The following is a 23,952-nucleotide window of genomic DNA, read 5'->3' as shown; positions in this document are numbered from 1 at the left end:
CTGAAGCCACTGAAGCAGGTCAGCCACCTCCCTGACCTCAAGGGCAGGAGGTGCTGTCTCAAGGAGCACATTAGGCTGTTCTGGACGGAGTGGGCCTCATCTCTTCCTGTCCTCCTCGCTCCTGCAGCCACCTTGGAAGTAGCAGGAGGGTTGGATGCTGTTGGTTGGCATGAGATGAAGAGACCCAGAAGGCAGACTCCAGTTTCGAATGCCAAGGAGATTCATACACAAGGGACAATTGCAGAGAAAAATGAATGAACCTTTTATGATTAGCCCTGTTTGGGGCTGAAACCTTAGTGCAGAATTCTAGTAAGGAAGGAACAGGTGGTTTGGGCTTAAAGCCGAAGGTACAGTTTCTGTCCCTCTAAGTCCCTCTGGCCATCTACCTGGGCTGCTTGTGTGTGTGTGTGGGGGGGGGGGCGGCTCCTAGAGCAGAAGGGAGTTGGGTCACCTTCCCACAGAGAAGGCCCTGGGTCCACTCACTATTGACAAGGTGGCAGAGCAGTCAGAGCCCTGTGCCAGGGACACTATCCACTAGCAGATGTGGCCTTGTGAGTGCCCCAGAATCTGGCCACAGCAAGAGGGGAGGGAGGAGGAACACCAGCATTCTGGAAGCACCTCTTTCCCTGTGACACTATCCCAGCAGCCGTACTACACCTTCCTGGGAACCTGCCTCCAGGGGCAGCCTTCCGGATGATGATGTGTCACCATGTCACTGCCTATTCTCTTTGAACTTCTTGAGTGGTTTCCCAGTGTTCCAGGGACACGAGGAGTGGCTCTTTGGGATCTCCCCAAAGAGGGAGGCTGGAGGGTGCAGCATTTGCTTGGAATGCTGGGTGAAGTCACAGGTGTATTCACGGAAGCTCTGCTCAGAGCCTTGTTATATTCTAGTGTGAACTGTGAATCTAGTACCCAGATAGACAATGTGCAAAATAGTTCTGACCCGCCCTTCATGAAGGTGTTCCACCACACAGCTTGGAAAGCTATTTTTCCGAGCTCCCACGTTGTGGAGCATGGGCAGGAGTGGCATATTCAACATGTGGTTGCCTAATGTGAGTGCTCCTCTGTGGGGACTGGGGTGGTGGTGATGGGGCACGGGAAGGACATCAGGCGGAGGGCAGCCCACAGGGCTGTTTGGTTTATGGATTATTTTCTAAATCACGCAGATGGGGGCGCCTAGGTGGCTCAGTCGGTTGAGTGTCCGACTTCGGCTCAGGTCATGATCTTGCTGTCTGTGAGTTTGAACCCCCGCATTGGGCTCTGTGCTGACAGCTCAGAGCCTGGAGCCTGCTTTGGATTCTGTGTCTCCCTCTCTCTCTGCCCCTCCCCCGCTCATGCTCTGTCTCTCTGTCAAACATAAATAAACATTAAATCACGCAGATGGCTTCAGTGGGGCTCCCTGCAGTTCACCCTGGGAAGTGACTGGCCTGCCTCTGTTTGAGACAGTAAAGGCTTGAGAACAGGAATTGGAAGAGGCCCTGGGAGGCTGCCAGGGTTGCATACACCACACACAGACCTGCTCAGAGTCACCGTGTGACCCCAAAAAATGGGCTGCAGGGAAGGCCAAGGTCCAGTGAGGACTTCTTTCAGCCCTGTCTCCTCCACCAGGCCTTCCTCCTATGACACCTGCCTGGGATAACAGGCAGTTGGTGCCTTCCTTTCTTCCTTGCAGACATCAGGGACGCTACCTACTTGTGCTACCTTGCTGTCTGTTACACATACTGAATTATGACGTGAGCCTCAGACTGAGCTTGATCCCCCTTTCCACACTTGGTGGCCTCCCTACAGGCACCACCGTGGTGTGTGCAGAAGGGAGAGGAGGGGCGGGGAGACCAGGAAGCGCAGTGAGGACGCCATAACCCTCTGATACCAGGGAAAGCTCCTGAGCTGCTTGCTCTGGAGAAGGCAAAATACGTTTTAATGATTTCTGTGGCCCCAAGGGCAACTGTGTGAGCCTGGCAAGGGATGGCGGGGCTGTCATACAAAGTAGGCAGCCAGGGCTGACATCTTGTCCTTTGGCCGCCTGGCACTGGGCTTCACTGTGGGCCGACGGCCCCGGGCCCGCCCCCGGCCCTGCCTCCTTCCTGGCCCGCCACGGTGCATGGGGTGGCAGGAGGCCGCGTGCTTCAGCTCCACTAGCTCTTGGAAGATGGGGTCGCAGAAGACGCAGCCCGTGTGCTGTGTCTCGTCGCCTGGGAGCGGGGACTTGGCCTTGTTGAAGTCCACAGCCAGCAGGGCAGCCTCACAGGTGCTGCAGGTGTCGGCGGACACCCGCACGCGGTAGGCGTTCTCGAAGCAGTGCGCCACCACATTGCACTTGTTGCAGGCCACCTTCCACTTGGGGCCTGAGGTGGGGTCCAGCACCAGCACACCGCTCTCGCATTCCACGCACTGGCCGATGCCCAGCATGCTAAGCGAGTGCTGGCAGGTGGGGTGTGTGCACTCGTTGCAGCCCATGCCTGGTGGGGAGGGGGCAGCCCATGATGCACACCAACCCCCACCCTGTGCTGTGTCCCCCCCCCCCAACCCCCCCTGCTGCCACCTCCCAGAGGGTCTTCCCCTAGGGCCTCATGGTCCAGATCTGTCGTCCCAGCAAAAAGTGTTCCTTGATCACCCTTGGTCTGGATTCCCCCACTGCCCTTGCCCCTGCCTCTCTGCTTATCTAAAACCTCCTCAACCTGTGAGTGTCACTCCCCCTCCCCCCATCATTTCCAGAAGGCCTTCCTGGTGGCCTCCAGCCAGGTCCATTCCCCCTCTTCACTTTGCTTCCACAGCCAATTCCCATCAGCTCCATGTGGCTCCTGTGCTGCTGGGTCACACGGAGCCACTGGCTGCCCTGAAAGATGCTGGAGGGCAGGGAAGGGCCTCAGTAACCCTAGTAGCCCAAATGCAGGCTGTCCCTGCCTCACAGGTGAGGCTTGAGTCAGGAAGGGTGAATTGAGACCCCTGAGGGTTCCCTAGACCCCTTGATGAACGTGGGTAGATGCCTCTTGCTGTACCTCATTCCTGTCTGTAGCATGGGGTGAACACGCTGGGCCCTGTACCTCCTCTAGACTCTTGGCTCAGTGCTGTTGGTGCCTCCCACTACCCACCCCTACCCATGCACATGTGTCTCCTTTCCCCAGTAATGACTGTGAGGATAGAGAACGGAGGTAGACGCTGACTGAGGGTGCACCCCTTGCCAGGTGGGGCCCCCCAACCTGCTGCATCACTCAACTCAACCTAGCCCAGGAGAGGGCACGGCATGCCTACTGCCCAGATCCCGAGTGAGTGGATTACAGTTGCCCTCTCAATTATGACCGGGACAGAGAGTGGCAGACTGGCTGGCTCCGCCTCAGCAGTGCCCAAGTACACCTCAGGTCTCCTGTACCTGAGCCGGTGAGTCCAGCCATAGCGTGGGGGCAGGGCAGGGGCTGGACAGGCACCACAGACACCCAGGGGGGACGGGGCAGCCTGTCTTGGGAGGGAGCGATTGAGGCCAAGAGACGGGGCACTCACCTTTCTTCATGTCTCGGAAGGGCGGGTGATTGGCGCAATAGGGGCACAGTGGGTAGCTCTTGCCCCTAGAGCCTGAGGACCACAGGACCAGCTCGAAGTCATCTAGTGGGCACCGGAGCTCCTTGTAGAGCTTGATGGTGCCATTCTGGGGGAGGGTGTAGGTCTCGTCGCAGTGGGAGCAGTGCAGGCGGCTGGGCTTGGCCTGCAGAAACACCAGGGAAGATGCTCAGGGTCACTGAGGCCACCCTGCTCTCTGGCCTGCCCTCACTCTCCTAATACAGAAGTAACAGGTGACATGTAGTATATAATGTATATAACATGATACATAAGACAGAATATGCAGCACTGTAATGTGTATGTAGTACATAATATATGATACACACAGAAAATCTAACGTGTATACAAAATACATAATGTGTTACGTATGTCACACACGTAGAATACATTATGTTTACATATTACTTATGTATTATGTATGTATAACACATAATACATATGTATACTTATGTACACAACAGAGACATACGTAGTAATATATGTGCAATATGTAATACATAATATGTAACCCATAACACACAATGCGTAATGTGTAACACACGGAATATGCATATAATGTGTAACTTATAACATGTAACACAATACATAATGCATAATGTGTAGCATGTTGCCAGGCAAGGACCTCTCAGGCAAGGACCCATAGCCATGAGTCTCAGGACACCTGCTCCAGGCATGGAGAAAGGTAGTTCTAGAACCCCTGCATGTGTATTAATGCCCAGGATAGCAAATAATGTGTTGTTAGGAAAAAATGGACAATGTGTTTAAGAGCCCCCACAGCTCACATGTTCCTGGGGTCAAGGGGAAACTGGGTGTCTATTGGCAAGGCTGCAGTAGGCCTCTCATTCTTGTGTGGCAGCCAGAACAATGATTTCTTTATGACTAAGGATAAGGCAGAGGTCTACAGAGGTGACAGGACTTGCCCAGGTCTGTACACAAGGGTGCTGTAGGCCAGATGGGGTGGTCATAGCCCTTCACCCTCATTTACCTGAATGTACTTCATGAACCGGTGGCACTTCCCACAGCGGGAGAGGGGCTTGCCCGTGGCCGCCAGGGGTGAAAAAGACACCTCCATCAGTTCGTCCATGCCTGAAAGCAAGCAGCGCAGGGAAGAGTCACATCCTCCTAGCCTCCGGCAGCCTGCCTCAGACACGTGCACGGAGGGGGAGGCCACAGCAAGCATCTGAGTAAATGCGTCTCTATCCCTGAGGGTGCTAGGGTAACAGGAACAGCAGGGCTGCGGCCTCATGTCTCACATGAGCTGGGTGCCTCGTGTGTGGTGTTAAGATGTGTGCTCTTGGGTCAACTGAGTGACTCACTCGGTTAAGTGTCCAGCTCTTGGTTTCAGCTCAGGTCATGATCTCAATAGTTTGTGGTTTTGAGCCCTGCGTCGGGCTCTGCGCTGACAATGTGGAACCAGCTTAGGATTCTTTCTCCCTGTCTCTCTGCCCCTCCCCTGCTCGTGCTTTCTCTCTCAAAAATAACTTATTAAAAAATATCTTATTAAAACACAACTTATTAAAAAATACTATTTAAAAAAAAGCCCGCTCTTTAACCCCAACGATGGTCCAGCAATGAGATGTTATTGCCCTGTCCTCCCAAAGGAGCCCCGGAGCCCACACGGCTGGGGCAGCCCTGGCCCAGGGGCCTCTGGCACAGGCGTAGGGAAGAGGTGGGCTCACCGGCGATGGAGTCCACGAAGTAGTGGAACTTCCTCTTGAAGACATCCAGGGTGTGGCCCAGGACTTGGCGGTAGTCAGCTTTGCCCTGGGCGATCAGGTTCAGCTGCTTCTCGACTGCACTTCGGATGGTGGGGAGCACCAGCTCTGCATCTGCAAGTAGGGGAGTGCTGCTGTGAGCATTCGCACTGGGGAGCTGTGGCTGCCCCCACCAGCTCAGGCTGCAGTCCTGTGGCCCACGCCTTTCCTGATCTCCTACCCGGAAAATCCAGTGTCGAGTGGCCAGGGGCATCCTGTCTCCAAGACTGTGTCACAGTTCCTGGAAGTCCTCAGGCCAGGTCTGTGCCCTGCCATCTCCCCTAAGACCCTTGGAACCTCTCTGGGACAGAGCAAAGAGCTCTGCAAGGAAGACCCAGACCCCATCCAGAGCTGGTCTGTGGGGAAAAGCCCCTCGAGCCTCCTCTCTTGGATCCTTTGCACTTGTCCATTCATCCATCCACCACACAGAGACCCTGCTGGAGCACGTCCGGGGCCAGGTAGGGGGTGGGGGGTGACAATGTAGCACTGTTCCAGTGGGAGTTGACCTGCCACAGGGCCATGGCCTGTCAGAGGCTGGAGGCTGATGAATGCAGAGCTACAGCCCAGGCCAAAGTCAGGGAGCAAAAGCCAGCCAGACTCATCAATCTCTTTTCTTTTTTAAAAGTTTTTTGAATGTTTATTCATTTTTGAGAGAGAGAGAGAGAGAGAGAGAGAGAGAGAGAGAGAGAGAGAGTAAGAGTATAAGCACGGTAGGGGCAGAGAGAAGAAGCAGGCTCCAGGCTCTGAGCTGTCAGCATAGAGTCCGACATGGGAACCATGAGATCATGACCTGGGCTGAAGTCTGACACTCAACTGACTGAGCCACCCAGGTGCCCCACGGACTCACCAATCTTGTAGTAGCCATGCACCAGGACGATGCCAAGGTTGGTGGGTTTGAGTCGGCGCCCGCTCTCCACAGTGACGTAGTTGCGCTGGCAGATGTTGTTGATGTGCACAGGGATGCTGGCGTCTGTCCCTGAAACACATAGCAACACATACCAAGTGTTCCATAGCAGGCTCCCCATCAGACCATAGGCTCCACCTTTGCTCCCACTCACCATGGGGACCCTGGTTCTCAGCCCCCTCACCTCTGTTTTTGGCTAGCACTGTGCTGGACACCACACCATGTGTTTTGAGAATGGTCTTGTGAATCCAAAAATGGCCCTTCCAGCGCCGGGCGCTTAATTCCCCTCTACAAACAACAGAAGCTCATGGAGGTTAAGGAACTCTGCCAAGGTCATGGGAGCTCAGTCTGCCTGCCCCTCACATTTGGTAAATGCGACCTCCTTGACCTCTCCCTGCCTCAATTCTGAGACATCTACCCCTTCTAGAAACAGGGCTCAAGACCCCTGAACACAGAGGAACTCCCATGCTCGCTGCCAAATCGTCCCCTCTGAAACCTGCTCAGAACTGCCCACTTTCCAGCTCCCAGGTCCCTTGTGATTAGTTTCCAGGATGGCACCTCCCCTAGAGACTTCAGGGTCACCTGGCGCTGCCAGATGCTGCCTTTACTGCTCCCCGGTGCTGAGGAGCCTCCTCAGATGGTGCTTAGAGGCTATGGAGGCCATTGAGGTACCGCACTGGAAGGACAATGCTGGGATTAGGATCTGAGCCCCAGCACGCTCCCCGCTGTGCCCACTGCATTCTTGCCACTGCCGGAGCGGCAGCCCTTGCCAGTTCCTTTTCACACAGCCCTGGGGGCTCCCGGTTAACAGGGCTGCCCAGGGCTGCTGTCTTGTTCAGAAGGTTACAGGAGCCCTTTTCACGGGCTCATTTTGGTTATGGGATCTGGGCTGCTGTCCGGTATGTGGCTGCAGGGAGCCATGAATGTCTTGTCAATGGGGAAGGACAGAGGATGCTGGGGGAGCAGCACCCACACACCACTGTCACCAAACCCAGGTGAGACGTTCCCTGACAGTCACCTGTCACAACTGTTAGTGACAGAACAAGACTCAGGCACAGCACCCTGGATTGTTCTGGCCCTCCAGAGCTGGGTCAGCTGGTGCAGCACATCAAACAACAGGCAGTTCCCATTAGAGTGAACATTGCCTGGGGAGCTGGCCACACCCTGGGCTGCAGTTACTAGGTGCTGGGCACGGAAGAGTCACTGAGCAGGTCTGGACCTGCTCCTGGGATGGAAACCCTCAGGCCCGGGTCCTGGGTGGGCAGGAGGGTGGGTGCACCCACCAATGCCGTGCTTCTCCATGAGTGTGATGAGCTCGGCCTCTGTCAGGTAGTCGGGTGGGTTCGTCTGCTTCTCCAGCATCTTTATTTCACTCACAGCAAAAGTGTCGCCCCTCTGGCAGGTGGGCAGGCTCTCCTCCAGAGGCACACTCTGCCAGGGCATGATCTCCGTGAAGCCTGGAGGGAGAGGGTGCTACCACTTAGGGTCCCGTCCCAGGCAGCCCAGGCCCAAGACCCTGGGCCTCCCTCCCCAGGTTCAATGGAGAATGTTCCGTCTGTCTGTGGAGGTGAGGGAGGAGCCAGTCTGGCCCTGCAGTTTTACCTGGAGAGATGACGGTCTTCCCTGTGCAGGTGAAGTGCTCAGGACCAATACGGAAGGAAATGGTGCTCTGGAGGTACTTGCAGTCGTAGCTAACTGTGGCAATGAAATGTCTGGTGATGTACTCATAGAGCCGCCACGCCTCACTGCCTGCAGCAGGCAAGGAAGTTGGTTACTGTCCAGAAGCTCTGGCTCTAAAGACCCCCCAGCACTCTCATTCAGGCGGCAGGGCCCTGGCCATCAGCACAGAATGGCAGGGCTGGCCTGCACTGAAGCTGGAGAGAGGAGTAGGAAGTGTGCAGGAAGGGAAAGTGAGTATCCTGTGCTGTGGTGGTTCCTACACAGTTACAGCTCCGACCTCTGCTTCCAGGTGGGACTGCTCTTCAGGGCCTGGTATGTTCTTAGTTGGTGACTGCAAGCTTGGGTGGCTTGCACAGTGGCTCCTGTCTCTACCTGCACGGTTCTCCCTTTCCCTGCCTCCTCCCAGTACACAGGCCCCCACACTGCCTTGGTCGGGTGGGAAGCAGGAGGCACACCCAGTGGTTGGGCCCCAGCACTCCCTGTCTTGGTCCCGTCCTGTCCCCTCCTTGCCCATCTGCCTCACCCTCCTGCCTCCTACGAGCAGCCACCTGCACCTGCACTCAGGCATACCACCCCACACCTTCTGCCACCACTTCTCTTCTGTCTTGCCCCATGGTAACAGAACACAACCTTCAGGTGACCCTCTGTGCCACAGCTGGGGGCAGGTGGGGGAGGGAGCCCCCACACTGCCAACGGGGCCCGACACTGTCCTAAGGTGCCACATGACTATAGCTTCCCACCCAGAAACTTGGTGTGTGTGTTTGAGTGAGTGTGTGAGTGTTGGGGGGAGTGACTGATACCTAATTCAGCCTCTGTGGCAGACCTCATGGGGGTAATGGGGGGATGGTCACCAGCATCATGGCCTTTCCGTGGGTGGTTGATACCTTCTGTTAACAACCGCTTCACCTGAGGGAGAAAAAACAAAGCAGTGAGTCTGGGCATAGCTAACTTCCTACAGGGAGGAGCCAGAACCAGTTCTGGGTTTGGCCAAAGTGCCTGGGAACAAGGGTGTGCGGTGGCTCTGCTCACCGTGTCGGCCCAGTAGGGGTGGTTGGCCTGCTGCCGCAGAGGGCCCTTCAGGTCAAAGTTCTCAGGGTAGTGGGTGGTCTCAGTCCGCGGGTAGCTGATGTAGCCTTGCGTGTAGAGCCGCTCGGCAGTCTGCATGGCATGTTGTGGCCCCATGCCTGTGAGGGATGGGAGGCTCAGTGGGCCAGAATGTTGGGGATGGCCAGGTCCCTGCTAATGGGCCTGGGCACTCAGCCTCCCCATCAAAGGCGGCCAGGGCCTCCTGGCAGGTGGAGGTGGTTCTGAGTGGGCACAGCTAGAGCACAGAGCTGCTGGCCAGGCCACTGTGCCCATACAGCTTTACCTGAGGCCGAGGTCCTGAACCTGTAAAGGTGGGCCCAGGACAGGGATGCTCCACAGTGTCACCCTCATAACACTAGTGGCTATGCTGATTAAATGTGGCCTGCAAAGTGCTGCTCTCTCACATTCTGGCCATGGAGTGCAACTGTGCCTCAGCATCTGCTGATGTCCCACTATGACTGCAGAATTAGCACACACCCCCTGTTCTGAGCTCCGTGGGTGTTTCTGTCCTCGTGGCACTCCAGGACTACTGAGGGAGGGCAGCAGAGGCTGCCACTCAGCTATTAGCCACTCAATGTCATCACTGCCCTCCGAGGATCCCTGAAGGTGCTGTTCTGAGGACACTGGCCAAGGTTTCCCCAGGCTGCAGAGGCACCAGTGCCTTGAGGCCAACAGCTGTCAGAGACAGCCAACTTTCCAGTCAAAACCCCTTCTTCCTCCTGGGGCAACAAGGCTCAGAGATATTACATCAACACAGGTCACACAGGCCCCTGCCCCTGGGGCATTAACCTCCCACCCCTGGCCTCTCTCCCTACACTAGGGAAGCTACTCTGGGGTGCTAAAGTCAGGACATCTCTCTTGGGTAGTGGCAGTCATTACCACTGTTGCTGTTACAATACACCATTACAATAATTTAATCCTTTTAGAACAATCAGCCCTGAGAGATGGTCACAATGGCTGCTGTTTTCTTGTGAGAAAACCAAGGCTCCAGGACAAGAAAGAAAGTAGACAAGCTGACACTGGACCAGAGTTTGGGTCCAGGGCTGGAATTCCATCGTCTAATGCCTCTGAGGGGACTCCACTGTGCCAGTGACACACAGGCCTGCCCTATAGGTGGTCTCTGACCATGGCCTGCCATGTGTTTGGCCCTGGCAGCAGCTGCATGGATGTTCAATAATATGGTCTATTTTCCCCACATAAGTCCAAAGGGGCTGTTGCATATTAACCGATAATCTTCCAAAATGGAATCCTCTCTCGTGTTTGTCAGTTTGTTATTACTTATTTCCACTCTGGAAATGAAATCCGCATGAGGCATAGATTCCCACTAAGCCTCGAATGACACTGCAGGTGAGCTGTGGCTTGACATAGGTGAGCATGAGGCACTCAGCACAGGTGCACACAGTGGGGGTGTGGGGGGGGGGAGGAGGGGGAGGGGGCACTCAGCACAAGTGCGCATGAAGGGAGCGTGAGAGTCAGCATCACCCTGGAAGCCCAGGCATTGCACCAGGGCTGAATGGCTCACCGCATGCCTGCTCCAAGCCCTTCGGGGGCTTTAGAGGAATGCCCCTACGTACCCAGAGAAGAGCTAGCTACTCGCAGCATCTCCACAGTGTTCAGGGCAAGGGGCCTCTGCTTGGCCTTCTCTTTCCGGCTTGTGGCCTCCACCTAGAAGACAGAACAGATTCCGGGATTTGGGGTAGTGGGGAAAAGAGGCCATAATAGAGAATCAGGAGGTATGGGCAAAGGGTCTGGTTTCGTTCATTTGGTCTCCCTGCTTCTCAATTTCACTTATCACAGTGGTCTCAAGACTTGAATATTTATTTAGGCCAAGGAAGGGAAAAAGAAAGAAAATTCTTTCCAAGAGAACTTTCTAGGGAAAGAGAAAACTTGGAGAAACGGGGAAGAGCCAAGAGAAAGGGCTGCAAATTCAAACTCCTACGGGAGCCAGTGGCAGCCAGGCCATGGGGATGGCAGGTGAGGGCTGGAGCAGACCACGGAGTGCAGGCCCGTCTCAGGGGCAGTCAGCTGCCCTCACTGCACCTGAGTGCTTCCACCAGGGCCTACCAGTATTGCTACATCTTCCAGTTCATCAGCAAAAGCTGCAAATCAGGACTTTCATGCGAAATCTTGTGACTTTCAAATGTTGGTGACCATTTGAAATGTTTATAAATGTGAGGCAGTTTAGATAAAATACTAGGCAGCTTCCAACTCTGGGCAGAACAGTTGTTAGAAAAGAGGACTCTGTCTTGCCTGGGACAAAAACAATCCAAACTCAACTCCAATGCCTCGTCTCTCCCAATCCCATGGAGACATGGCCAAGGCAGTGCCTTCTGAATTCCAGACAGGCCAATGTGGGGGGGTTAATTTGGGACAAAATGGGTACATGCTTCAGTGGAGGCTTGGGATCACTAGGGTCGAGATCTGGAGATGATGGCAGTGAGTCTCTTGAGGAACATGGTCAAGGATAAAAGCATGAGGCAGCTTTGGAGGAAGTTCTAGAAGCCTGAGTCAACTGCATGGGTGAGCAGAGAGCACCCAAGGAAGGCTGGAAAAGGGCAAGAGAAGGTGATTGAAGGAGGCCAGGCTGTGCCTCCATGACTCTGGTAGCTGTTACTGCTGTGGACCTCTGTAATGGTGGCAGAACTACCTCCATCCCAGGTAGGCAGCCCCTTGCCAGGTGGTGTCACCCTTTTCCTAAAGGTCAAGCACATGTCCCTCAAATTCATAAAAACCCTGAGTAGGAAACACAGCACCATAAAGGCCATGAAGGCTGACTGAGGTTGGGATCCCATGTTAGCTGTGTGACCTTGGGCAGGTTCACTGATGTGCACACAGGTCCCTCCAGAGTTGTTAGCATTTAGAGATCACAGAAAGGGGACACCTGTGTGAAATGGAATCCTGACAAAAGGGGATAATGCCTGTGGGGCCTGGCAGGTCATGGGCATGGGGCGGTGCCCGGAACAGGGTAGGTATGTGGCACACTGGTTACTGCAAGCAGTTCTGTAACCTTTCTTCTTTCCAAAAGATGTCTGTGTTTCAAAGAGGGACAGAAAGATGGGACCCTAGGCCACAAGCTACTCTTCCGGCCAGAGGCTTCCAAGGTCTACTCCCAGCCAGAGCGAACGTGACAGATGTGGGAGGGGCAGGCCCACCTGGGCTTCCTTCTCCAGCTTTGTCATGTTTAAAAACATCTGTGCGATTTCCCGGTCAAACACTCGCACTCGGTCCCAGTCCAAAAGAAGAGATCTGTCTTTATCGGCATTAACCTGGAGGAAAAAGTATAAAAGGACAAAACAAGAGAGAAAAAATCCAGGTAAGCCCACTGCCAGGAGTGAAAATCAAGAGAGATGAAGCTGGTCCTTGCCTGGAGCAAAATGATCCCAGCCCTAAGGTCTCACAGTCATACCTGTACAGGTGTGCAGGTGTACAGATATGTAGGCTGAGACCCAGCCCCATCCCAAGGGAAGACTGCTCTGACTCCAGGCTTCTGCCCCGAGACCAGGCAGGTGGGAGGGGAGCCGAAAGTCAAGGCTGTGTCCTTAAGGAGTGTTAGAAACTCTGCCTTGAATGCCATCCCTGCCCACTAGGTGCAGTTGGTCCATGGGCCCCTAGTCCTACGTCAACCAGACCAGCTCTGTATTATGTTTTAAACCTTATAAGAAGCTCACATGGAGAATTTTATTTGGAGAAAGGGTTCTAAGACTTTAAAAAATTTGAAAGTCAGTGGCCTATAGCCCTCAGTCCAGTCCTTGGACCTGACCATCACAGCTGATGGCCCTAGGGGTGACCCTGCCCCACACTGCCAAAGTGGAGTTCATTCCTGCTTACCCAAATTCAATGCATCCAGGCCTAACCTTATCCTGCCTCTCTATGAAGGCTGGGGTGTCTTCCCTGGACACCCCGCAGACCACTCTCTGGCCTCTCTCCTCTGTGCCCTTGGCCTCAGGCCCTTGCATGGCTATGATGATGATGGAAAACTCTCAGAGTCCACAGCCCAAACCTGGAAAGACCCAGTGTGCATAGGGAAAGGAAATCAAACCTTGGCCTGTAGCACCCAGTAGGTCTCTGGTTTGAAGGACTGGATTTTATCGTGTCTCTCCACACAGAAGCCCAGGGTAGGGGTTTGACATGGTCCAAAGGAGATAAGGGAGCTGTCTAGATTGCCATATTTTCCCTGGAAGTATTTAGTCTGAAACCTATAAGGAGGAGGGGGCAGAGAAAGATATTCCGGTTATGTATTCACTCCAGACACCATTGTTAACCACCCATGTGAATCCAGCATGGGGCTACTAGTGAGTGCAGGGAGGGGACCAAGGTGGCTTCCCTGCTCAGAAGACAGGGGACAGGGTGAGGTCATGCTCAGCATGGGGGCTGGGAAGGGTGTGTGCAGGCAGAGAAGAATCATGTGTGTGCACACGTGACACAAAACGCAAAAGAGAAGAGCAGAGGTTCCACCCATCCCAGGTCTGGGAAGCCCTTCTACTATATTCTATCCCCTCCACCCTCTCCTGAAGACCCACACAGTGTAGACAAACACTCTGCTTATCAAGTAGTGGCCTGTGTGGTCTCATCAGCTAGACAGACAGTTCTTCAGGGGTTTTAGAATGTGGATGTTGGCCTAGTGCTAACCAGGTCCTGGGGTGGCAAACAGGGACCAGAAAGACAGGGGCTCTGGCTAAAGGGAGGGCAGCCAGCACCTGGTGAACGCGCAGCCGATGCGCAGGTCCAGCTCCTGCCGGGCATCCACTGACAGCGCCTCGTTATGGTCGGGCTCGCCCAGGCGGGCCATGGCGGCGCAGATGTCCGTGTCCGTGATGGAGCTGAATCTGGCCCGGAACACCGTCTTTTCGCCACCGTGGGTTGGATTCATGATGGGCAGCACGGCATCCAGTACCTGGGGGAGGCAGCCCAGCTGTAACCCACCACTGAGGTCTTTACCTCCTGCTCCACATTTTGCCTGTGAGGCCTGGGGCTGACCCTCAATGTGTGTGACTCCTGCCAGACCCTCCTCTGTCTCCTTCCCGGTCCAGAAGTCTCAGTCTTTCCACAGAACTCCTGCTACATGGCTGCTCTTCCACCCACTGACAAATCTGTTCAAACATCCCCCTTTTTACTACCACCCTTTCTCTCATCCTCTGCTCTCATCCCCGCCCAACCAGCAAATGCTATTGCCATGGGTGCAAGGGAGCTCAGTCACCAAGTCTATCCCACTTGAGCCACTTCCCTTCTTTCTAGAGGGCAGAGTGCCAGGAGGGGTAGGTGGAACTTTTGAGAGACTGGAGAAAAGCCAGGGAAGGAAAACAGAGATGAGGTGGAAAAGGCAAACGACAGGAGGGGTAAGGGCGCAGGGGACCCCCATGGTATGGGGCTTAAGAGTGGCGGGGTGGGGGCGGTGGCCCTCTTAGGGCTAAAGCACAGCGGGGGCTTGGAGCCAGACTCACTAAGAAGGCTGTGCTGTGGGAGGGGAGTCACACTGGAGCCTGGCCATGCAGCTTCTTTACAGGGAAGAGGTGCCTTTGTTTCTGAGGGGAGAGAGCCTGGTGAGCTTCCACTCCTCGATGCAAAGGCCCCCCCAGGGGAGGAGCAGCCCTGCAGGGGAGGGGCCAGGAGAGGAGTGTCTGGGAAGGGACATAGCGTGTTTCCTGAGGGTGCTGCGCTGGAACTTGGGGTGCCCTGAGCACCCTCTGCCATGCGGGAAGCATTTCCTGAGCCCCAGGGTGTGCCAGGCACCAGGTGAGAGCTGGGGACACAGAGGCAGGAGGGTGAGCCTCACTAGGGGACACCTCCAGCCAGGACCAGCGTGGGGGCACCACAGCCATAGATGAGGCAGGCACCTGCTTCCCTGCAGGGAGGGTGGAGACAGGAGGTGGGAGGGTATCTTGGGTGGGGAGAGGACAGTGAAGGCTGGAGGTGAGAAAAGGAGTGAGGAATGTTGCTGAGTGTCAACCAGCCTTGGCCAAAGGTCCCTGAAAGGTGCCCAGTGGCCAGGATGCTGGAAACCAACCCTCTCCTTGAGGCAGCTTGATTGGGAAACTCCCATCCACCCAGAAAATTCTGCCCTTTCTGTTTGCTCTCACAGTGAGCCCCAGCAAGGGAAGTAACACTCCTTCACCCTTGGTAGAGTCCATGCATTTGAAAGTGTCTATGGAATTTTCAAAATAGAGGAGGAAAAAAGGCTATTTCTAAGGCAACATGGCTGATTCCCCACTGCAGCCCCAGAACGGGATGACTGCAAGTGAGGTCGGTGGGAAGGTTGGCAGTGAGGACCTCAGTGGGCACTCCTCTTACCTCAAAGCAGATGTTCTCCCCTTCCTTGTCACAGTCCAGCCACAGCACGATGTAGTCGCAGCCTTTGCCTTCCACCTGCCACATAGCACACAGCGACTGGCACCTCCACAGCCCAGCCCTTCAATGCCCACCCATGGTGCTCCTGCCTGGCCCCTGAGCCCCAAGTAGGAGGGCCAGTGCCGAGTGGGACCCAGGATGAGCAGAGGAGCTGGCTGCACTTAGGCTGCCTTAGCCACTGATAGAACTTAGCTTAGAACTTAGTTTTTTGGGCACAAAAAGTCATTAATGCAATGCTGCACAGAAAAAGGGCTGCAATAAGACTCAATGTTAATAGTGGTTGTCTTAGTGGGATCATAAATGATTTGTTCTTCCTTCTACTTTTTAATATTTTCCATGTGTATGCATTTGTTTTAAAATTAGAAAAACCACCACCAGTGCCAAACAATCTAAAAAACAGAATTTCTCCTCCCCAGGGCTGAGTGACAGGGCTGTCCAGGAGGGCCAGCAGGGGGCGCTCTCAGAAAGGGTTGCAAGGCCAGCCCAGGCATCCAGCAAAGGCCGCCAGGTGCAAAAAAGGGGGAAGGATTCAGGAGGCCTTCTGCAGTGCAGGGGTGGACCCCTCCCCCCACCCCGGGGTGCCTGTGCTCTTGCACGCCCCACACACCTGCAGGAACTTCACCATGTTCAGCTTGGGGTTAGCTTCCTTCTTCTCTGTTGGGGCTTGGCTGAACAGCTCTGCAGGGTCCACCTTGTCCCACTTGTTGTACTTTCCTACAAACCACAGCCACAGTGACATCTGAATCACACTTCCTGGCTTACAGGGCTTGACCTCTCCAATCGTCATAACCTCAGGAGGATGGTGGTGGTCTCGCCTCAAAAACAGGGAAAAGGAGGCTTGGAGAACACTTTACCCGGGGCAATCCCACAATTGGAGGCAGCGCTGGGCCTTCGTTCCCCTAGGCTGCTGAGGTGACACCACACCTTGGCCACCCACAGGAGCCACCACTGGGCCAGGCTGCTGCTGCTCCAACCTCACTTCAGCACAGGCCCTGTGGCTGGAAGTGCCATTCCTGGGCTGGCTCACTTTGCCAGACCACTGAACTATACCACTCATACCTCTGTCTTCTCTTCCAGCCTGAATTTTTGTAACTCTCCCCCTACCTGGCACTGACAGGTGCTCAGGTGATACCTGTAGGGAGTCAATCTTTTGGGCCTCTTATCTGGTACATCCACCTACTTCTCTATTCAGGGCTCAGTGCTTGCATGCTTAGCCCTCCAGCTTTCTTTTAGTCTCCATTTTGTGTAGCCTGGGAGAATAGGGTCAGATAGAGTCAAGTTAAAATTTTTTTTATATGTTTTTATTTACTTTTGAGAAAGAGACAGAGTATGAGCAGGGGAGGGTCAGAGAGAGAGAGAGAGAGAGAGAGCGAGCGAGAGGGAGAATCTCAAGCAGGCTCCAGGCTCTGAGGTGTCAGCACAGAGCCTGATGTGTGGCTCAAACTCATGAACCACAGATCAAGACCTGAGCCGGTCAGACGCTTAACTGACTGAGCCACCCAGGTGCCTCAAGTCAAGTTTAAATCCTAGCTCCCCAACTGCCAGCTGTGATAAAACTCAGTCCAAATGCTTGGCAACACAACTGAATTGATGTCATTGTTGTCACTGAGCAATAGGAAGGAGACCTTGCTGTGTGCTAAGCTCTTTACCTTCACTGTCACACTTAGTCCTCAAACAATCCTGGGAAGTGGATGGCACTGTTGTAAGACCCACTTCACATCTGTGGAACAGAAACTTGTAGAAGCCCCAGTCCCAGCCGACTCTTTGTCAACCACAGGGCCCTGCACCTAGCTCTGTTGGGTACTAATGCTGGCTCTTCCAAGGTGACACAACAATGATACAAGGATGACAATGACAGCCACTGAATGACCACTGGACAATAGTCACACTCAGCAGGAACCACCTCCCAAATGCCTGCAGAGGCCAGGCCCCCTAAGGTGGGCATTCTCTGCCTCCAGGAAGCACAGGAAGGAGCACAGGGCGTGCAGTGACTAAGGGGTGCCTCTGGGATGGGGACCCAGGGGCACTGAGCTCCAAAGCCAGGGTTCTGGGCATGTCACGCAGAGACCCTGTGTCAACCCTCCACAATCTGCTGGCCTTAGGACTCACAGGTTCTGCACAAACTCCTTGCCTGGAGCCCTCCCCTGGCTCCAAAAAGACCCAGGGGAGCACTTCGCAGGGCTTCCCTTAGCAGGGTGGAGGGTGAGCAGGGGCATGGGGGGCTTACCCAGGAAATCCAAGGTCATCACATGACCACAGACAGATGTCATCTTGAAGCGGACGGGCTGGCCAGCGAAAGTCCCTGTGTACTCGTGCACTGAGCATGTTCCGTTCAGCCCTTTGCGTGAGGACATGTTTCCTACAGGGCAGAAGTGCAGTGACGGCTGCTCCAGCAAGCCACAACTGCTGTGGAGGCCCCAGGCCCTGGTGTTGCCTCTCGGAGGGCCAGAGTACCCCTTCCCCAGACTGGTCAGTGATGATGTTCTCTGGGCCACTGTGGGTAATGGAGTGCTGAGAGGTCATGGATCTCACGGAAAACACCACTGCTGACCAACCAGTATGGTGTGCTCTCAATGCAGAGCCCTGTGTCTCTGAAGGCCAGGAGCACCCTCTCTGAACACTCTTAAGAGCAGACACTCTTGGGCCCTTTCTCTGCATTTCAGCCTCATTTCTTTCAAACTTTACTCAAAGGTATCCAGGGACCTCATTATCAAATTCCACGATATTCTCATGCTCCCCCCGGACAGCCCCTTGGCTGACCTTTCTTAGCCTCTGGGAAGTGGGCATGTCTCAGCTCTCCCCTCCCTTCTGGAGGGATGCTAGCCCACTGTCCTAGCCAAGGGGAGGTCATGGTGGACATCTGCCATTTCTGGGTACCCAGCATGCAAACACCCTTCCTTTCTGGAGGGAATTCAGAGATGGGAGGGGAAGTAGCACCCCACCAACTATCCCAGTGGCCAGAGTTAGGGTAAGGAACACATGTTCCCTTTCTTAGTGTCCTGGTGTCTCAGGAGGACCGCAGCCAAGGGTCAGCCTAGTGGCTACTCTTGAGTGACATAAGCACACAGGCTGCAGCTGTAGCAGTCATGGGTTGAGGGTCCAGTGGCAAGGGTCCTGTGGTGACGATGTCCACGGCATGGCCTCAGACTTAGACTGGGGTCTCAGACTGGGGTCAAATTTAGACTAGGGTGGGGTCTTGGCTCTGTCTTCTTCCTTCCGATGAATTCTCTTTCTGGGTAAGTTACCAGGGCTGGTTGCTGTTTATGACCAACAACATGAGAGGCACGGTACTTTGACAGCAGCCTGCCTGGTGTTATACTGTGAAGTGTGCCTGTACCTTTTTGGAGTCCCAGCCCTGGCTCATACCGGGTGCGGCAGTAAATGCATCCCCCAGTGACTGATACCAAGGTGCCTCGTTAGCACTTGCTATCTTGAACCAAGTCAACTCCAGAGAGCTGGAAAAAGAAAGAAATGACCACGCTCATAGATTCCAAACCCCCCCACCCCCACCGCGTTGGTCTTTCCTACCTCGAGAGAGGATTTTAGCAATAGACTGGGCCAAGGATGGCTTTTCTGCAACCATGAGCACGGTCCTCATCTTGTCTTAAAGCTGCCAAGGGCTTTGGCCCTTCCCACTCCAGTTTCAGAGAGATGGCAATGAAGTTCAGAAATTGCTCTGCTCTTCTTTTTGGCTCAACACTGCTGTCAGCGCTGACTCCTGAAGAGAAGAAAAGACACGTAGAAAATAATAATGCTTCTAATGGAATCTATACCCCTAAGAAGGAAATTCACTTTAAAAGACAAAAAACAGGGGTGCCTGGGTGGCTCAGTCGGTCAAGTGCCTGACTCTTGGTCTCAGCTCAGGTCTTGATCTCAGGGTCATAAGTCAAGGTCGTTGGGCTCTGCACTGGGCACAAAACCTACTTAAAAACAACAACAACAACAACAACCAAAACACAGGGGTGCCTGGCTGGCTCAGTTGGTAGAGCATGGGACTCTTGATCTCAAGGTCATGAGTTCGAGCCCCGTGTTGGGCATAGTTTAATTAAAAAACAAATAAATAAGCAAAAAGAAACCTGAGGTAAGAAAAAGAAGTTAGGGAAACTTGAAGACACTGAACAAATCAGGGCAATGGAATTGGCTCAGAGATGACCTTGGGGATTTAGGTTCCTTTGGGAGACAGTGACATGGCTCCATGACCTCAGGTCTGTCTTGTCCCCAGATCCATGTTACGAAGGCTTTGGGGCCTTTGGACCTGGGCTGATGGGCTGGAATAGGGCAGATGGCCCTCCTCCCAGGCCATGGTTCTGTTTACTCCTCAGGACTGAGGGCAGCACCTCCACCTCAGCTGAGCATCAGGATGCCCTGGGACATTTTATAAAATGCAGATGCCCAGGCCACATTCTTCAGGTCTTTCTGGTCCACAGCTGGGCGCTGGGCCTAAGATCCACTGGCCAGGGAATCCAGTCCCCAGAACTTAATAGCCCCTTGCAATGGGCTCCAATCTACCTTCCTGCCTGCCCCACACAACCTCTAGCATTGCAGACCGTGCTTTTAGCCAATTAAATTGGACACCAGTGTCTAAAGAAAAACATATTCTTAAGCCTCTGTTCCCTTGCTTGGAATGTACTACCAAGGCTGGAGAATGCAGCCTGGCTGCGTAACGGCTGGGCTCTAGTGCTAACTCTAAAGAGCTCTTCTAACACCCATGACAGTATGAGTCATTTCCTGCTGTCCCCAGTCCATTACAATGGACTGTGCACTGTGCCACAGTTAGTTACTGCCTCATCTCCCCGCCAGCACAGGAGCAGCCTGAGGTCTAGATCACTGCTGGCAACTGTAATAGCTAGTTCCATGACTGATACAGGACATCTAATACCTGCTGGCTAAATAAAAGAAACATGGGCCCTTTCTGTCTTTTTTTAAGCTTATTTACTTATTTTGAGAGAGAGAGAGAGAGAGAGAGAGAGGGCACATGCGCGCACAGGGGAGGGGCAGGGAGGGAGAGAATCCCAAGCAGGCTCCATCCTGTCAGCTCAGAGCCCAACGTGGGGCTCGAACTTACCAACTGTGAGATCATGACCCGAACCAAAATCAAGAGTCGAATGCTTAACTGACTGAGCCACCTAGGTGCCCCAGTCTTTTTGATCGTTATAGATATGGCCTTGACATTGACAAGTATGGCACTGTATTAAAAAAAACAAAACACCAAAACGTGTCTTCTACTGAGACAACTGAGCCACCTTCTGGGAGGAAAATTAAAGCTAGACTTCTACTTTATAATTTCCACCAAAACATAGTCTAGATCTAGCAGAAATTTAAGCAAAAAGATGAAACTAGAAAAATACTAGAAGAAAACAACTTTGGTATGAAAGATACCTAAGGATTTCAGAAGCTCAGAAGCACACCTCTTCACGTTTAAAATCATTTGATTTCCTTTCCTGTGAATGGTCTATTCATATTTTTTATCCTTTTTCACCCTAGCTGGATTGCTGTTTTCTTATTTTTAGGAACTGTTAATATAATGAGGAAATTAGCTCTTTGTAGTAGGAGGGCCAGCAACACCCATCACAGCAAATTAGAGGTAAAATGTTTACTGTTTACTCTAACAGTAAGTAGTAGACACTAAGCAAATACTGATTGAATAAATGGCTGCATGTATGAAACAATAATTTTACCTGCAAAGTGAATAATAAAAATACTTTTAGATGTCTAAATTTTAGAAATTTATTTTTTAATTTTAGTTTTATTGTTTTTTTGAAAAATTTTCAATGTTTATTTTTGAGAGAGAGAGAGACAGAATGCAAGCAGGGGAGGGGCAGAGAGAGAGGGGGACACAGAATCCAAAGCAGGCTCCAGGCTCTGAGCTGTCAGCACAGAGCCTGACCCGGGGCCTGAACTCACGAATTGCAAGATCATAACCAGAGCTGAAGTTGGAGGCTTAACCACCTGAGCCACCCAGGCGCCCCTTAGATGTCTAAGTTTTAAAAACGGACTTTAAATCTGTATGAGTATTACAAGCACTTCTCACTGTTCTTTTTTCCTATGGTGTCAGTTTCTAGAAGTTTCATATTTCTACTATTCCTCTTCACCTAAGGATCCTAAATACCTTTTCAGTAAATAATTAACAGATTCTTCTCTAAAGATCCCTTTAGAGAGAGGGCACCTGGGTGGCTCAGTTGGGTAAGCATCTGAGTCTTGATCTCTGCTCACATGATCTCATGGTTCGTGAGATCTCACTGTCAGCACAGAGCCTGCTTGGGATTCTCTCTCCCTCTGTCTTTGCCTCTCCCCTGCTCATGCTCTCTCTCTCAAAATAAATAAATAAATAAAAACTTAAAAAAAAAAAAAGATCACTTTAGAGAAAAATGTTTTACCCTAGCATCTTCAAAGGGATTACCTCATTCATCCATGGCTAGACAACTGGATGGTGCCCACAAAGGGCCGTCAGCATCTGTTCTGATTTCTGGTCACCCGTCCACAGGACAGACTAGTTGTTACTCCCCACTAATACGTGTTGGTCTTTGGTAGTAGTGGCTCTAAAGAAACACACGTTCTAGTTCAACAGTTTATATTTCAGTTCTGCATGAGTACTTTGTGGAAAAAATATGACTTCCTTTAAGGATTCAGAATCATAGAATCCTGGGAAAGGGACCTTGGTGATGATCTGGTACAACCGTCTCAAGGAAGAACAAACTAAGACTCAGAGAAAGGGATTTTCCAAAGGTTACCTGGGAAATTTGAATTGGGGCTGAAACTCATGCTTCCTTACTTCCAGCCGGGTACCTTTTTTTTTTTTTTTTTTTTTTTTTTAAATGGCACCAGGGTTCACCTCTTAAAAGCATTCTCCAGTTTTAACTGTGATTAATTTTCTGTGATTATTTGGGACCTATTTTTCCATTAAGGCACACTCAGATTTCAAAAGGGAAGTCAGTAATAGCTGAAAGCAATGGTTTGCAACCTTCATTATGCCATTGTTGTGTCATATACCATCTTAACCTTTTTGCTTTACCAACATTATTATTCATTTAAGTTTTTGCTTTTTTAAAAAACCTTAAATGTACATTTTTAAAAAGGGAAATTGTATAGCCTTGTAGGAACTGAAAGCCTGTGATCAATGGCCAGAACCAGGTTCTTTCCGTAACCTATGTCGTGTATCGGGTTTGGTCTTGTTTTCTGGTAAAGCTGAGCCTAAAGTTCATTCTCTTATTTCAAAAGGGGAGATCAGCAAGTGCTAAGGCAGTGTTGACAGCAAATACGCAGGTTAGCCTGTTACTACCCTGTCAACTATCAACAGCAATACCACCAATGGTATGTGTCCTTTGGGAGACGCTGTACATAATAAGGTCCTTTCTGTCAGTCTTATAAACAAGTGAACTTGGCTTGGGAGTGGAGGCCTCGCAGGGGTCCAAACAGCATGCAGAGCCCTAGGATTTCCCACCTTAGCAATTTAACCCAATACCCATGGAGTCAGGAAAAGAGGGAAAGAAGACTCCTCCTTTGGAGGCAAACAATTGCTACAAACTGCTACTTTGTTTAATCTTGCAACAGCTTGACAAAGCTGGTTTTGTAATTTTTAAACCATGATTAAACGGAGGTTCAAAACAATCCAAACTAGTGCCAGGTGACCTTTGCCAAGGCTCTGGGGAACCCAGGGCTAAGTGGCCATCAAGCCCACGTCGGGCTGACTTCTCCACGTCCTGTTCCCTAAGGCTTTGTGCTTAAACACAAATCTTTAGAGGCAAGATTAGGTCACAGTCTTCTTTTTTACCTGTAAGAAATTAGTGCCTCCGGATTCTAGCTGTTTTGTTCACAAAAGGACCTTCCCTCATCTCCATCAACACCTCAGAGAAACACCCGGTTGCCCTCACGACTGAGCCAGGGCCCAGGTAGCGGCGAGTGGAGCGTGCCCTGACTTGGCCCCGACCTCTGCACGGCCTCCCCGAACCTCAGTTTCCCTACTCGTGACAACAGATTCAGACAACAGACCCCACTTAAAAGAACCGCGGACCAGGTTGACGAACGAGAGTATTAACTGCAGCGCCTATTCCTTGCAGGCACCGGACTAAGCGCTGGCCGATCATCACCTCCCCGAACCGCCAATGCAAGCTCCGGGGCGGGAAAGAGGCGGCGAGAATGCAAGGAGGTCCTCTCCCAAGCCCCGGGCTTGGGACCCCTGGGCGCCCGGCCAGCATTCGGGAAACGTGCCCCCAAAAGGCCGGCGCTTCCCGCTTCCCCGCGCCACCCACCGCTCACCCGCCGCGGCTTCCGCCTCAGCTCCCGCTTCAGCTTTCGCTCGGGGCGGGGGCGATGCGGGGAACTCGGCAACCTTTACTTCCGGGTCCGGCCGCTGCTGGCGTACCTTCGTCTGAATTCCGGTGCGCGCACCTTGGCGTCCGAGAGTTCCGTGGCTCCCACGTTCCGGGAGCATGGTCTCCAGCCAGCCCTTGCTCGCCGCGGTCGGTTGGGGTCCCCAAACCCTCCCACCCAGATCCCTCCTCGCAGCGGTCCTTGGGGGGGGGTATCCCCAAGCCTCCATCCTGACCCCTCCCGGAGGCCTCTCAAAATCCTCCACCTTATTCTTCTCCGCTATTGCGATGCAAAAATGACAGTTGTTATAATGATTAT

At 52.8% G+C, this 23,952-nt stretch overlaps 1 protein-coding gene and 1 non-coding gene across 6 annotated transcripts; one reads left to right on the top strand and one right to left on the bottom strand.

Moving 5' to 3' along the window:
• Positions 1–1,895: 1,895 nt before the first annotated feature.
• Positions 1,896–23,632, bottom strand: TOP3B (DNA topoisomerase III beta). 5 transcript variants are annotated; one of them, XM_053206056.1, is made up of 18 exons: positions 23,581–23,632; positions 18,853–19,042; positions 17,552–17,683; positions 15,932–16,038; positions 15,268–15,342; positions 13,677–13,873; positions 13,019–13,175; positions 12,132–12,245; positions 10,554–10,644; positions 8,923–9,077; positions 8,694–8,799; positions 7,816–7,962; positions 7,497–7,670; positions 6,157–6,285; positions 5,235–5,384; positions 4,541–4,641; positions 3,499–3,700; positions 1,896–2,459 (listed from the first exon to the last, which is right to left on the bottom strand). In XM_053206056.1, the coding sequence occupies exons 2-18, from the start codon at positions 18,920–18,922 to the stop codon at positions 1,978–1,980; spliced, it is 2,589 nt and encodes an 862-aa protein (XP_053062031.1). In that variant the 5' UTR covers positions 18,923–19,042; positions 23,581–23,632; the 3' UTR covers positions 1,896–1,977. The 5 variants fall into 5 exon arrangements, with proteins under 5 accessions (XP_053062031.1, XP_053062032.1, XP_053062030.1 ...); XM_053206057.1 differs by lacking the exon at positions 23,581–23,632 and adding an exon at positions 23,336–23,359; XM_053206055.1 differs by lacking the exon at positions 23,581–23,632 and adding an exon at positions 21,725–22,333.
• On the top strand, positions 19,289–19,361 carry TRNAK-CUU (transfer RNA lysine (anticodon CUU)). Its single transcript has one exon. It is a non-coding gene; the product is annotated as a tRNA-Lys (tRNA).
• Positions 23,633–23,952: the final 320 nt, after the last annotated feature.

This window comes from Acinonyx jubatus, chromosome D3, assembly GCF_027475565.1.
Source record: "Acinonyx jubatus isolate Ajub_Pintada_27869175 chromosome D3, VMU_Ajub_asm_v1.0, whole genome shotgun sequence".
In the NCBI taxonomy this organism is placed as follows: Eukaryota; Metazoa; Chordata; class Mammalia; order Carnivora; family Felidae; genus Acinonyx; species Acinonyx jubatus.
Note: the sequence above shows the minus strand (reverse complement) of the source record. Positions and strands in the feature narration are given on the sequence as shown.